The sequence below is a fragment of the Onychomys torridus genome, chromosome 19, assembly GCF_903995425.1.
Source record: "Onychomys torridus chromosome 19, mOncTor1.1, whole genome shotgun sequence".
Taxonomy (NCBI): Eukaryota; Metazoa; Chordata; class Mammalia; order Rodentia; family Cricetidae; genus Onychomys; species Onychomys torridus.
Window position 1 is genome coordinate 59,144,493 of NC_050461.1, and position 12,000 is coordinate 59,156,492.

Below are 12,000 nucleotides of genomic sequence, written 5' to 3' on the forward strand. Positions count from 1 at the left end.
CGCATTGGGAGTAAATATAGTAGTGATCTATGCCCCCCTGTGGATGAACGTGAGGACAGGGTGCTGAGAGGAAGAAGGACCACACAACGTTCATATCTAGTGATGCTGGTTTCTTGAGGATGAGAACAGACTGGCTGAGCTGGTTTTGCCAACTTGGTACAAGCTAGAGCTGTGTAAAGAGGCAACCTCAATTGAGAAATGTCCCCATCAGATTGGTCTGTAGGCAAGTGTGTGGTGGGCAGCTTTTTCTCGATAATGATTGATGTGGGAGGGTCCAGCCCATTATAGTTGGTGCCACCCCTGTGTAGATGCCTTGGGTAGTGTAAGAACACAGACTGAGCAAGCCATGGGAACGAACCAGTAAACAGCACTCCCTCAGTTCCTGTCTACAGGTGTCTGCCTTGAGTTCCAGTCCTGGCTTCCTTCATGATGGACTGTGATCTGGATGTGGAAGCCAGATAATTCCTTTCCAAGTTCCTTTTGGCCTTACCACAGCAATAAAAACCAAACAGGACACTGACCACCAAAGCAGCTGGTGCATCTGTGGCTTCAGAATAGGGTCTGGAGACACAGGCTTGAATTCTTCATGGGCCTAGACCTCTTAGGGGTGGAGAAAATGTTTTAAGATGGAATGTGGCAGTGGTGAATTTTTCTCAGATGCAGAGGAGGTACCCTTTTGGATTGAAGCTGGATGATAGCAGCTGCCCTCTTCAGTGGTATTCACTCTGATGATCATATGATGTCCGTACATCCTCCTCCTCCTCCCCAGTTCTGGGGTAGAAGTGAATCAGACTGAAGTGGGAGCCACTGAGGAGCCTTAGTGCTTAGCCTGTGCTGCAGAATGCAGACATGAAGGACTAGGAAGCTGTGCTCTGTGTCTAGCACTCACTGGACCTTTGTTCCCCCAGGGTTGACCATGATGCTCAGCCTGTAACTTCTGTCTCCTCTGCATAGTGAGCCTTTGAAATAACTTATAATTCAAGCGGAAGCCTCTAGAAATGGCTCCCAATCCAGTTTTATACATAGGATATGAGACTATATCTCCTAAGTGATCATAACAAGTGCCCTGAGCCTTTGTTAAATGTACACATACACATACTCAGTTACACACATACACTCACTCAGTTATACACGTACACACTCTCAGATACACACATAAACAGATATACACACAAACACACACACACATACACACAGTCACACACATACACAGACATACACACCCATGTCCACACCAGCAGGAATATTGTGGACATGTAAATAACTCTGTCTAGTTACCCAATTACAGACAGCTTTTATTTTCTTCTCCATGATTGTATCACAAAATTTCAACAAACCTCCTCATATCTGGTGTTGTCTTAGTTAGGGTTTCTATTGCTGTGAAGAGATGCCATGATCGTAGCAACTTTTATAAGGAAAACAGTTCAATGGTTTAGTCCATTATCACCATGGCAGAGAGCATGGCGGCATGCCTGCAGACATGGTGTTGGCTACATCTTGATCAGAAGGCAACAGAAATTGGACTCTGGCACTGGACATGGCTTGGGCATGTATGAAACCTCAAAGCCCGCCCCCACAGTGGACACACTTCCTCCAACAAGGCCACACCCACTCCAACAAAGCCACACCTCCTCATAGTGCCGTTCCCTATGAGCTCATGGGGGTCAACAGCATTCAATCTACCACAGGTGCCTTATAAATTTTAAGAAACAATTACTCTAGAACAGTATGTTTGACTATGTGCAATCACTTACATTTTGTGAAAATGAGCCATCTGGGCAAAAAGGAATGGGAAAGATTCCCCATCTCCTTGTGCTCTGTCTGAAGTCAGCTAATATCAAATACTGTTTTACATTCCACACTATTTCAGTGTTCTCTAATGGACTATCAGTAAGGAATAGATTTCTTCCAGAAGCCCAATAGGGTCTCTTTCTTAAGAGAAAATGGAGGAGCCTCGAAAAGCAGTGTTTTGTGTGGGGTAGCCACAAGATATGGTACTGTACCACACGGAGGTAGAGCAGACCCCTGGCCTCCCCTCCCTGCCTGGGCTCCCTTACAACTGAAAGAAGAGTCTATGTAAATGAACGTTCAAATTTGTTTTGCTTCCAACTTCTCTGCATCCTGTTATCCTGAGTTACTCAAATTCCAGTTCCATCATACCCCCAGCTTGCAGGCCAGCCAGTTTTTATAAGAAACGTGCTGGAGAGAAAAGGTGTGTCTGTAACACCCACGGTGTGTCCTCCCCTTGCCAATCACAAGCTCTCTGGCGCAGTTGCCAGAGGGAACTGGAATTCATTTGAATAGCAAAGTCATTTTGAAAAGGAAATTAAAAGGGGCAGGGGCTTGCGGAACTCACTTTGAAACTTGAGGCTGTTCCTCCACAGCGCGGTAACGGCCATGTGGGCAGGAGGAGGACGGTTGTCAGTGGGAGTCCTCGTGACTGGACAAGGAGGATCAGTGCTCTCCCGGCGCTGTCCTTAAGTCTGGAGTGCCAGGCACAGCCCCTCCTTCCAGTACAAAGGTGACAAGCCATTTCTGAGGGATGTCAACTGCACCGCGCCATACCTGTAAGAGAAGGGAGTCAGCGGGTGAATGCTCCCGCCTGCCACTCCAGCTAAGGCCCCATCATCCCGCTTCCATCCCCAACCTCATGGCAGGATGGCCACTTAAGGACTTTCCAGTTTCTTGTGTCTTGAACTTGGCGAAGGTTTGCGACAGGATGAAGTAACTGTGGGCAATAGTTTCATAGTATGTGCTTTAAATACAGGGAACCCTGGAGTGTGGCATCCCACTTAGTGATGGAGGGAGGGGCCTTGACTGTGAATGTTCTGCCCAGAAACATGTTCCCATGAACCCCAACATTAAACGGGTCTGATCTCTTCTACACAGTTCATGAGCTGGCAGGAGGGCACCATTGCCAGCCGTGAGAGATGTCCTACAGTGGGACAGTGGCTTTCTTGTAGATCCCCCTGCAGGTGCCTGGGGCTTCATGGAAGAAGGTCGGAGCTGCAGAATCTTAAACTTCCTTCCTGTCTCTCTTCATTGCCAATGTGGAGATTCCTTGGTCCATGGTTCAGATTAGGAAACCGGGCTTGGAGCCACAGCCAGCTCCTAACTCCACTGGCTGTATCACCCGGGGAGCCTCTCCTGGCTGCATGCCCTTTTGAGCAGGGCTGGAGGTGACTTCTCCAGGACCGTTGGTGTGACAGCCAGTCTTTCAGTGTATTGAAGTGTCACTGGCACACACACCTTCAGGAAGCTTCTCTGCCCTTTTCTTTGGCACACACACCTTCAGGAAGCTTCTCTGCCCTTTTCTTTGGCACACACACCTTCAGGAAGCTTCTCTGTCCTTTTCTCCATGGGAATCAACTGGTCTGGAGACAGCCTAGGGATGCAAAATGGGCAGCAATGGTGGATTTAGTCTGTGGTGCAGAGTGCCGCCTGCTTAGGGAGAATGCTGTCCTGATCAAGCTGTGCTCCTGCCATGAATGGCCTGAAGTAGTTCATGGCTGTAATAATGGCTCGTGGTGACTGGTGCCATAGGTGATGCAGAACCCAAGTTCCTGCAGCCATCTCTCCGGAGTGGAGGGAATTGTCCACCTGTGGTATTTCTTTGCAGGGCTAATTGACAGTGTTCATACCTGTGTTTTAAGACCTAACTTGTGGTCGTTTCCCCTGGAAGTCAATGCTCTCACCCTGAAGGTGGAAAACATTCTCTTCTGAGGAGGAAATGAAGTTCTGCTGATTGTGAAGGACAATAGGACCCTGTGTCCCACTCTCTAAGCACGCAAAGTGGCCAGTGGACAGTCACTGCAGTGCCAGCTGTGACTCTTGGTGGCTGAGGGTCTTTGGGAAGCATAGACAGGAGTAGGGAGAGGGAGAGGGAGATCCGCGGAAGTTGTCAGCAGAGTCTGCTTCTCCTGGTGGTCCTGCTGTGGGGTGGCAGCACGATGCATGGTCCCACGGATACCCGTGTCTGCAGGACTCTCTGGTGACCAGGATAGGCGTGTATCGATTGCAGCATCCTGAAATAGTCCCTGGCTAGAGTTGGTTCCAGCCTCCAGAGTGTTATTTTCAGCACTTCTGTATTTGTTTCTGTCTTAGCTGAGGTGCTGCATTAAAAACATTGACTCATTCAGAAACTCAGCTTCAGTGGCTGTGTCTGAACAGATTGTATTTCTAAGCCAAATCATTTATGCCCTTTGATTCCCATTTGGGTGATTTCAGATTCCGGGGTGGGGGGCATGTGTGGCACGCTCCAAACACAGGTTTTAAGTGCCCCTTTTCAGCGTGAGAACAGACAGTACCACTTTACAGATGAGGGGACCGAGGACAAAGCGGCAAAGGTCCCCCAAACCACGTGATGCGGAGGTGGTCGAGGCCAGGGTTCTGGTGCCCTCACACCCCGGCACTCCAGTCTCCCTCCACCTCCTCGTCAGGAAGCCATCTGCTGTGCTTCAAGTGTTTACTCTGTCAAGGATTTATTTTCCCAAGGAGTTTTCTCTGGTGAGAAGTAGAGTGAGAGACCTCCTTGTATGTCTTCAGCTCTCTCAGCCCTCACTGTTTTTGTGTAGCAAACACCTTCTTTGTGGAAGGCTCTGATTTGCTGTTGACTGCCTGTGCACCTCCGAGTCCATCATGTGTTTCTGGCAGAATTGCACTTCTTGACATATAGATGTGCAGATGTAAAAAATAGCGCCTCCTCGCTGTCCACCATCTTCAGCATCTGCACAGTGTGACCCCAGAAGAGGGAAGAGCTTCTGGAAGAAGTGACCTTAGCCATCGTGCCATTGAGACAGTTCAGTGTCAAAAACAAAGAGGCAGGTCTTGGGGAATTATGCCCGGTCAGGCAGCCCACGTGGTCACCTTGATTATCTATGGATTTCTTCTCTTCTTGGGCAGCAGGTAATTATCTGCAAAATGTTTAGGCTCCCAAGTGTCTAGAAACCCCACTTCTCACAGACCATGTTCTGTCACGATCTAAACTTTCAGATGATGGGAAACAGACTCGAGGCCATGGTGAGATGGTGGAGAAATAGCCCCTTTCTCTGCCACTGTGTTCACCAGGTCGTATTTCCTGGGTCATGAGGATTGGGCCAGGCAGATGGTGTGGAAACTTTTCCATAGAGAAGAGGCCTGTAGGCAAGTGTGTCTCCTGAGACAAATGGCATAGGTGCAGGAAGGCTGGCCAGGTGCTCCTGAGGCCCAGAGAAAAGTCAGCCCTCCCAGCATATAGAGGGACCCCACGGCCTAGAAAAGTCAGCCTTCCCAGCATATAGAGGGACCCCACGGCCCAGAAAAGTCAGCCTTCCCAGCATATAGAGGGACCCCACGGCCCAAAGCAACTGCCCTTGAGCTCTCTGATGCAGAAATGAGAAATTTTCCTTTTGGATGCTGCTAACTTGATTGACGCCAAAACGTTTCTCAGCATCAGAGGCTGTATTCATGACCACCGTCTCCTCTAAACACTTTTATTTTGAGAAAATATCCATTCTTTCTTCAGGGTCTTTATTAACTGCCGCCAGCTGTATTTTTCACAGAACAAACAGGTTTCAATTTGGTTTTTATCAGCTCCCCCGAAATTCTTCCAAATTCCTGCCTGCTGTAGCCTGAATCTGTGGGAATCTTGGGGCCAAGGAGGCAGAGGAGCTCCACACCTACCTTCTTATTCTTCTGCCATTGTAGATTTTCTCCTGGGAGCCGTGGTCAGTGGAGAGACCACTCTGGAGTCTCCAGTGCACCGTCACAGGAGTCACTGTGTTGAAGGTGTTATCAACCTGTTTTTATCCAATAGAGTATTTCTCTAAAAGCAAATGGATGACTTTTTTGTTTGTTTGTTTGTTTTTAATTTAATTAAAAAAGAAAAGGCTTTGAAAGCATAAAGGAAGAGGATCAGTTCACCCTGGGCTACATAGCAAGACCTTTTTCAAAGAAAATGAAAACTTGTAGAGTCATTCCAAAGCCATGACAGGGCATGGACTTCTCTGATTTTGCTGGTCCAGTCCCATTGCAGACCCCAGGAAGAGTGAGGTCTCAAAGGTTCTAATGATCCTGCATTGCCGTCACATGTCTGTGTGAGCCTCCTCTGCCCCCGCCCTGGTGGACAGTCTGGAACTGTCCAGTGTTGGCTAGCATGCTTCTTTCACGCATCTGGATTGTTCTCTGTCTTCCGTCACTTTTCATGTTGCTCTCCACAATAGTGTGTTCTCTCTAAATCCTGGTACAGGACAGCAACACGCCATACCTGAGGTCCCTGTCGAGGGCCTCTGCTCATCCTGTGCATCCCAGGCTAGCCCCACCTGCATTGCCAGCGAAGCGGCAGCTCAGCCTCCTGCCAGCCCTGGTGTGGCTCCAGCATTTCCCTCAGTGTGGCTGCTGCTGGCCTCCACTTGACCCATGACTTCTTTTCTCAACATCCAGGCCAGAGGGCCGGCTCCAAGAAGTGCACACGTATTGTGGTCCTGCATGGTCTCGGTCTCTCTGAGACGTGGGCACAGCCTCTCATAATTCCCACTGCTGTCTCCTTCCCCACAGGCCTTTCAGTCAGGTCCAGCCATGGGTCTGTGCCATGTGTATGTCCTCCTGCCTCCTCCCTGGGGACTCCTGCACCCCTGTCACTGCTTGCTGGCCCTGCATCGCTGCAGCCTCCCTGTGCTGCACCTGGTGCTCAGCATGTGTGCAGCACCTCTGCAGCCTCCTGACATGCAGTTCTTGCTGGCCCTGCATCACTGTAGCCTCCCTATGCTGCACCTGGTGCTCAGCACGTGTGCAGCACCTCTGCAGCCTCCTGATATGCAGTTCTTGCTGGCCCTGTATCACCGCAGCCTCCCTATGCTGCACCTGGTGCTCAGCACGTGTGCAGCACCTCTGCAGCCTCCTGATATGCAGTTCTTGCTGGCCTTGCATCACTGCAGCCTCCCTATGCTGCACCTGGTGCTCAGCACATGTGCAGCACCTCTGCAGCCTCCTGACATGCAGTTCTTGCTGGCCCTGCATCGCTGCAGCCTCCCTGTGTTGCACCTGGTGCTCAGCACGTGTGCAGCACCTCTGCAACCTCCTGACATGCAGTTCCTGGAAGGTTCTTCACCCTACAGTGTCCCTCCGCTTCCTCTGCACTCGCGGGCTTCCCACCAATGCCCCCCCCCCCCCCCCCCCGCCTTCTGTGTGTCTCTCCACCAGCCACTGACTTCTAGCGGGCAGAGCTTCAGCTTTGCACACTAAATGCTAGCTAGCACTAGAGTGCATTGAGAAATGGTGAGGAACAGGAGTGGGCAGGGAGGAAGTGGGAGGGAGAGAAATCCATGGGCAGGAAGTAAGAATCAAGCTTCATCACTCAGCTGGCCAACTTACAGAAGGCCCGGCAAGACCCATGCTCATCCCCACTCTGCTATCTCCACTGTCCCCACATCCATCATCCTCTGCTGTCCCAATCGCCTCCAAATCCACCATCCCATAGCCCATCTAGTTGATCTTTATAGGAAAAAGAAGAAAAGAAACCTCCCTGACAAGTTTCCAAACTCCAGAGCACTCCAGCATTAACTCAGCAGTGGAAAGATGTCACCCAAGATCCTTGTGCTGAACTTCTGAGCAGGCTCCCTCGGCTTCCATGGTCCCAGCGAAAGGAGGAATCTCTGAGCTGAGGTTATTGCTCCATGACAAGGACACAGCCGGCATGGGAAGACAGAATAATCCTAGCAGCCATCTTTACTCAGGGCACCTCGCTCCCCTTTGCTTCCTTGAATTGCAGATGCCAGTCCTCACCCCGCTTCACTGAACCTCTCCTGCCCAGATTGCTCATGTCCTGTTCTCCTCATGAGCCCTTTGACCTCTGTGCGGTTACTACAATGGCAGTGCCCAGTCTCTGGCAAGGGGCAACTGTGCACTCAGCTGAAGAGCAGCAAGAGGGCTCGGCTCTGAGCAACCGCGTCCTTCGACTACGAACCTGCTTTCTCTTCCGTAAAACGGTGGGCAGAATGGCATGTTCTCCGGGGTTTCCAGGCATGACATTATGGTATAGCTCATCACTCCTTGCTTCAGGGTGAGTCAGCTTATAGGCTTAGAGTGTGGTCCTGCATGGGACACTGGGGAGCAAATTCTGGAGTTCCCACAGCTCTGTCCCTCTGCCGCCTTCTGGATGCCTATTCTCTGCCCTTTGCCCTCTAAGGGATGTCACAGACAGCTGCATTGACAGAACATGCTATTGACAGATGAGCAAAAGGAGCAGTGTGCCAGGTAAAAAAGAGAGAAGCCTCGGACTCTCAAAGTGCAAGGCCACCAGAGGGACAGTTGAGGACGCTTGGACTCAGGCTGATGTTCCAGGTGTGCTATATGGATTTCACCTGTTGCTCATGATAAGGTGGGAGACATTTACCCCTGTTCCCTGAGAAAGCAGTGGCAGTGAGCAGCCCTCAGTGATGCAGACCCTGGCAGGGCCAGGGTGGACACCAGGCAGCCAGCTCTGCAGTCACCACTGTGCAACACTCCCAGAACAGCACATCAGGTAGCTGTCGGCACTAATGCAGGAGTGGGGGGGGGGCGGGGGGAGCTTGAGTGCCTTGATGCAAAGGTTGAGCTAAAAGTTAATAGAGGAAAGCAGAAGGGACTGTCCTTGGAACCAAGACACAAGGAAAGACTACTGTCTCCGAACTGCTAGCCATGCCAAGTTACCATTATGGTCATTTTCAGGAGAGTCTCAACACCATTGCAGCTACCACCAATATGCCCCAGACCTTTCCTCATTCCAGAAGAAGCTCTGACCCCCTTAGACAGCAACTTCCTGTTCCTCCATTTGTCCAGCCCCCAGTAACCATTGCTCTACCTTCTAACTATGAGAATTTGCCTGTTCTAAATCATTGTAAGTGGAGTCACGGGATAATTGTCCTTTACCTCCAGGGCCACTTACTCAGCATAATGTCTCTGAGATGAACCTGTGTTGTGGTTCATGTCAGAACTGTCGTTCTCCTTAGGGCAGAGTGCTGCTCTGTTATGTGTATGTAAGACATGTGTATCATATTTTGTCTATTCATCTCTTAATGGACGCGGTTGCTTTCACTCCTGGCTGTTTAGTGGCACTATGGTTGCACAGATATCTAAATCACTGCTTTCGGATCTTTGGATAGATACCTAGAAACAGAGCTGCTAGATTACACGGTTACTCTGTACTTGTCTGTTCCACAATGGATGCACCGTGCTGCGTTCCTAGCATCACATGTGAGTTCCACTTTGTCCACATCCACCAGCCTTGGTCATTTTCCCCTTCATTATCATGACACCATCCTCGGGGAAGGATTTCTTTAATAACACTTTAAGTGTATATTACCATTCTAAATAGTGATGAACAGTGTAATATGAGGCGCGTGTCACTGTGGCCATCCAGATGTTCAGCCCTTACTCACAAAGGTCATATGAGGTCACTTGCATGCTGTCTCCTGGGCATACGAGTTAGCCTGTGGAGTCTTAGCATTGTTCCTATTTTCAAGTGGTTGTCAATCTCGTTTTTTTGTTCATTTGTTTTTCCTCAAAACTAATTATGTCTGTATTCCAGATGGCTGAATGTAAGACAGTGTGAACACTGGAAAGAGTGTTGTAATACACACACACACACACACACACACACACACACACACACACACACACACCTCTCTACCTCTGTGGTCCACAGTCATGGTGTCAGAGAGAAAGAATTGTCCTCTTATTTCCTCGTGCATCAGAAATGGGAAAAGTACCATTTAGTAACTTGGAATGATTCAGCGAGGACCGTATCTGAATGCTAACACTACTGAATGAAAGTTAGGAAGTGCACAGGTTACTGTGTGCCAGAGTGTCACTCCTTGGGTTGCTTCTCCCTCACAAAAGGGCTAAAGATCTTGACACTGCGGAGGTGAGTCCTTGCCAGCACCTCCACTCACTCATTCAGCATCACGTGGAGAGGGTCAGCCCCACAGGCTCTTCCTGTTCCCAGAAGGTCAAGGTAGAGGCATCACCTGCTCACCAGAAATGTCTAGCTGCAATCCTGCAGACTCCAGATCTGACCTTGATGCATGAGAAATACAAGTTGGAGCACCCTCTGAGCACTAGTCAGACAGACCATGGTGTAGACCATTCCACAAGAAAGCTGGCCTGGACTTAGAAGTTGAAGGCAGGAGGAAGGTCTGAGATTCTTCTCTTTTAGATGAAAAACAGATAGAGCATTTTAGCCACCAACACAATAAGAAACTAGTCCTTGACTAGACCCAAGGCTGAGGAAGTAAGCTGCAAATGGACCAGAGGCCAGAGACACCACAGGATGATGGGACACAGAAGTCAGTGAAAAACAGTCCTTATTCCCAAGGCACACGAGTAGATTCCCCTACAAGGAAAGTGTCGTGGTGTCCACAATTTATTTTCAATGTTTCTGGTAAAAGAGAAAGAACTAGAAAAAAGGAAGCCAATGTGTTAAAATGTAGGGATTCCTTAGATCTGGGTGAACGTGAGAGTGGCCGGATACGGCTCCAGATTTTCCATGCGTGTGGGGCTGTGAACTGGCTCTCCTGCTCTTGTGTATCCAAGCCTTGCACTCTCCACCACATTCTGAAACCCTTTTGTTTTTGTTGTGCAGTGCGGGACCGGGTCAGATCTAAGATGGAGAGAGACATCCTGGCAGAAGTGAATCACCCTTTCATCGTCAAGCTGCATTATGGTAAGTGCAGCGCATGTGGCAGGCTCTGAGGGGGACTTGGGTGATGCCTTTGATCAGAGGAAACGGAGATAATACTAATTGGGCCAGAAGAAGATCCTGTGTCAGAATCCTGTCTCCTGTGGAGACAAAGGTCTCTTAAATCCCTGCTCTTCAGTCTCTTTCATGTTTGCTTTTCCTAAAAGAGCAAGATGCCCTTCTTCATCCCAAAGGCCGTGGGAGGTGGGGCTACCCATCATGGAGACATCACCATGGCTAATCGGGTACAAGGGTCTCCACCTAGGTTGGGCTGAGACATGATGGCTTACACAGTGGTACTTAGGATAAGTTGTTGGTCATCAACCTCTGCCTTCAGAGTGAAGGAAGAGAGGGAGGACAGTGCAGTGGACCTCAGACTGCCCCCCAGGAAAGGCCATTGCTTCAGCTTCTTGAAGCTCAGAGCAAGAACTTTGACAAACCTGCCTTTCTACACAACACCAGTTCTCTGCCTTTGTACCTCACCAGAGGAGCAGGGGGCAGAATCTATAAACTGGGGGTTACTCAGTCATGTACCCCACAGTCCACTTTCCTCGTTAAGGAACTCATGTGTGTAGAGGACGGAAAAGAACCAGAGGTCAGAGGTCCCGATAAACAGGAAGCAAAGGCATGAATGTACCTGGCGTGAGATGAGGGGACTTCCAGAGACCCAGAGACCAGTCGACTCACGTGGTGTACCCTTCAGAAAGAACAAACCTGGCTCCTCTGTTGGCTGAAGGGCCAGGTGGGACCCTGGGTCTTGCCAGCCATGGCAGCTGTGGTGAGATCCTCACCCTCCGCTGGCAGCAGGAAGGCAGGAAAGCCTGGCTCCCTCTCTCTCCCATCCAGCCCCAGCTGCTGCTGCTGGGCTGTGGTCAAAGTCTGGAGTTGCTGTCTGGAGTGTTTTAGTTTTTAAAACTGATTAAGCCCTTTATTTAAAAAACAGAACTCTCTCAAATTTGCATGTCATCCCTACTCAGGCCATGCCAATCTTCTCAGGGTGTGTGCTGGGGTCCAGGCTGTTTCCATGAGGAAGTTAAAAACTGGGTGTCCTACACGGAATTTTTTTTTTTTTTTCTGAGACAGGGTTTCTCTGTGTAGCTTTGGAGCCTGCCCTGGATCTCACTCTGTAGACCAGGCTGGCCTCAAACTCAAAAAGATCCGCCTGCCTCTGCCTCCCGAGTGCTGGGATTAAAGGTGTGCGCCACCACTGCCCAGCGTACACAGAATTTTAAACAGATGCTCTGCATTACTTCTGTTTCCCACTGCCCATTTAGGCCCTCACTGTACACACTGCAGTCAGTACACAT

The 12,000-nt window shown here is 49.8% G+C and overlaps 1 protein-coding gene across 2 annotated transcripts in view; it reads left to right on the forward strand.

The window, feature by feature from the left end:
* Rps6ka2 (ribosomal protein S6 kinase A2) overlaps positions 1 to 12,000 on the forward strand; it is a 279,066-nt gene that overhangs the window by 203,396 nt on the left and 63,670 nt on the right. For both annotated transcript variants that reach the window (XM_036168885.1, XM_036168886.1), the window contains one exon: positions 10,598 to 10,678. In XM_036168885.1, the coding sequence (XP_036024778.1) occupies positions 10,598 to 10,678 (81 nt within the window). The remainder of the gene's footprint in view (positions 1 to 10,597; positions 10,679 to 12,000) is intronic.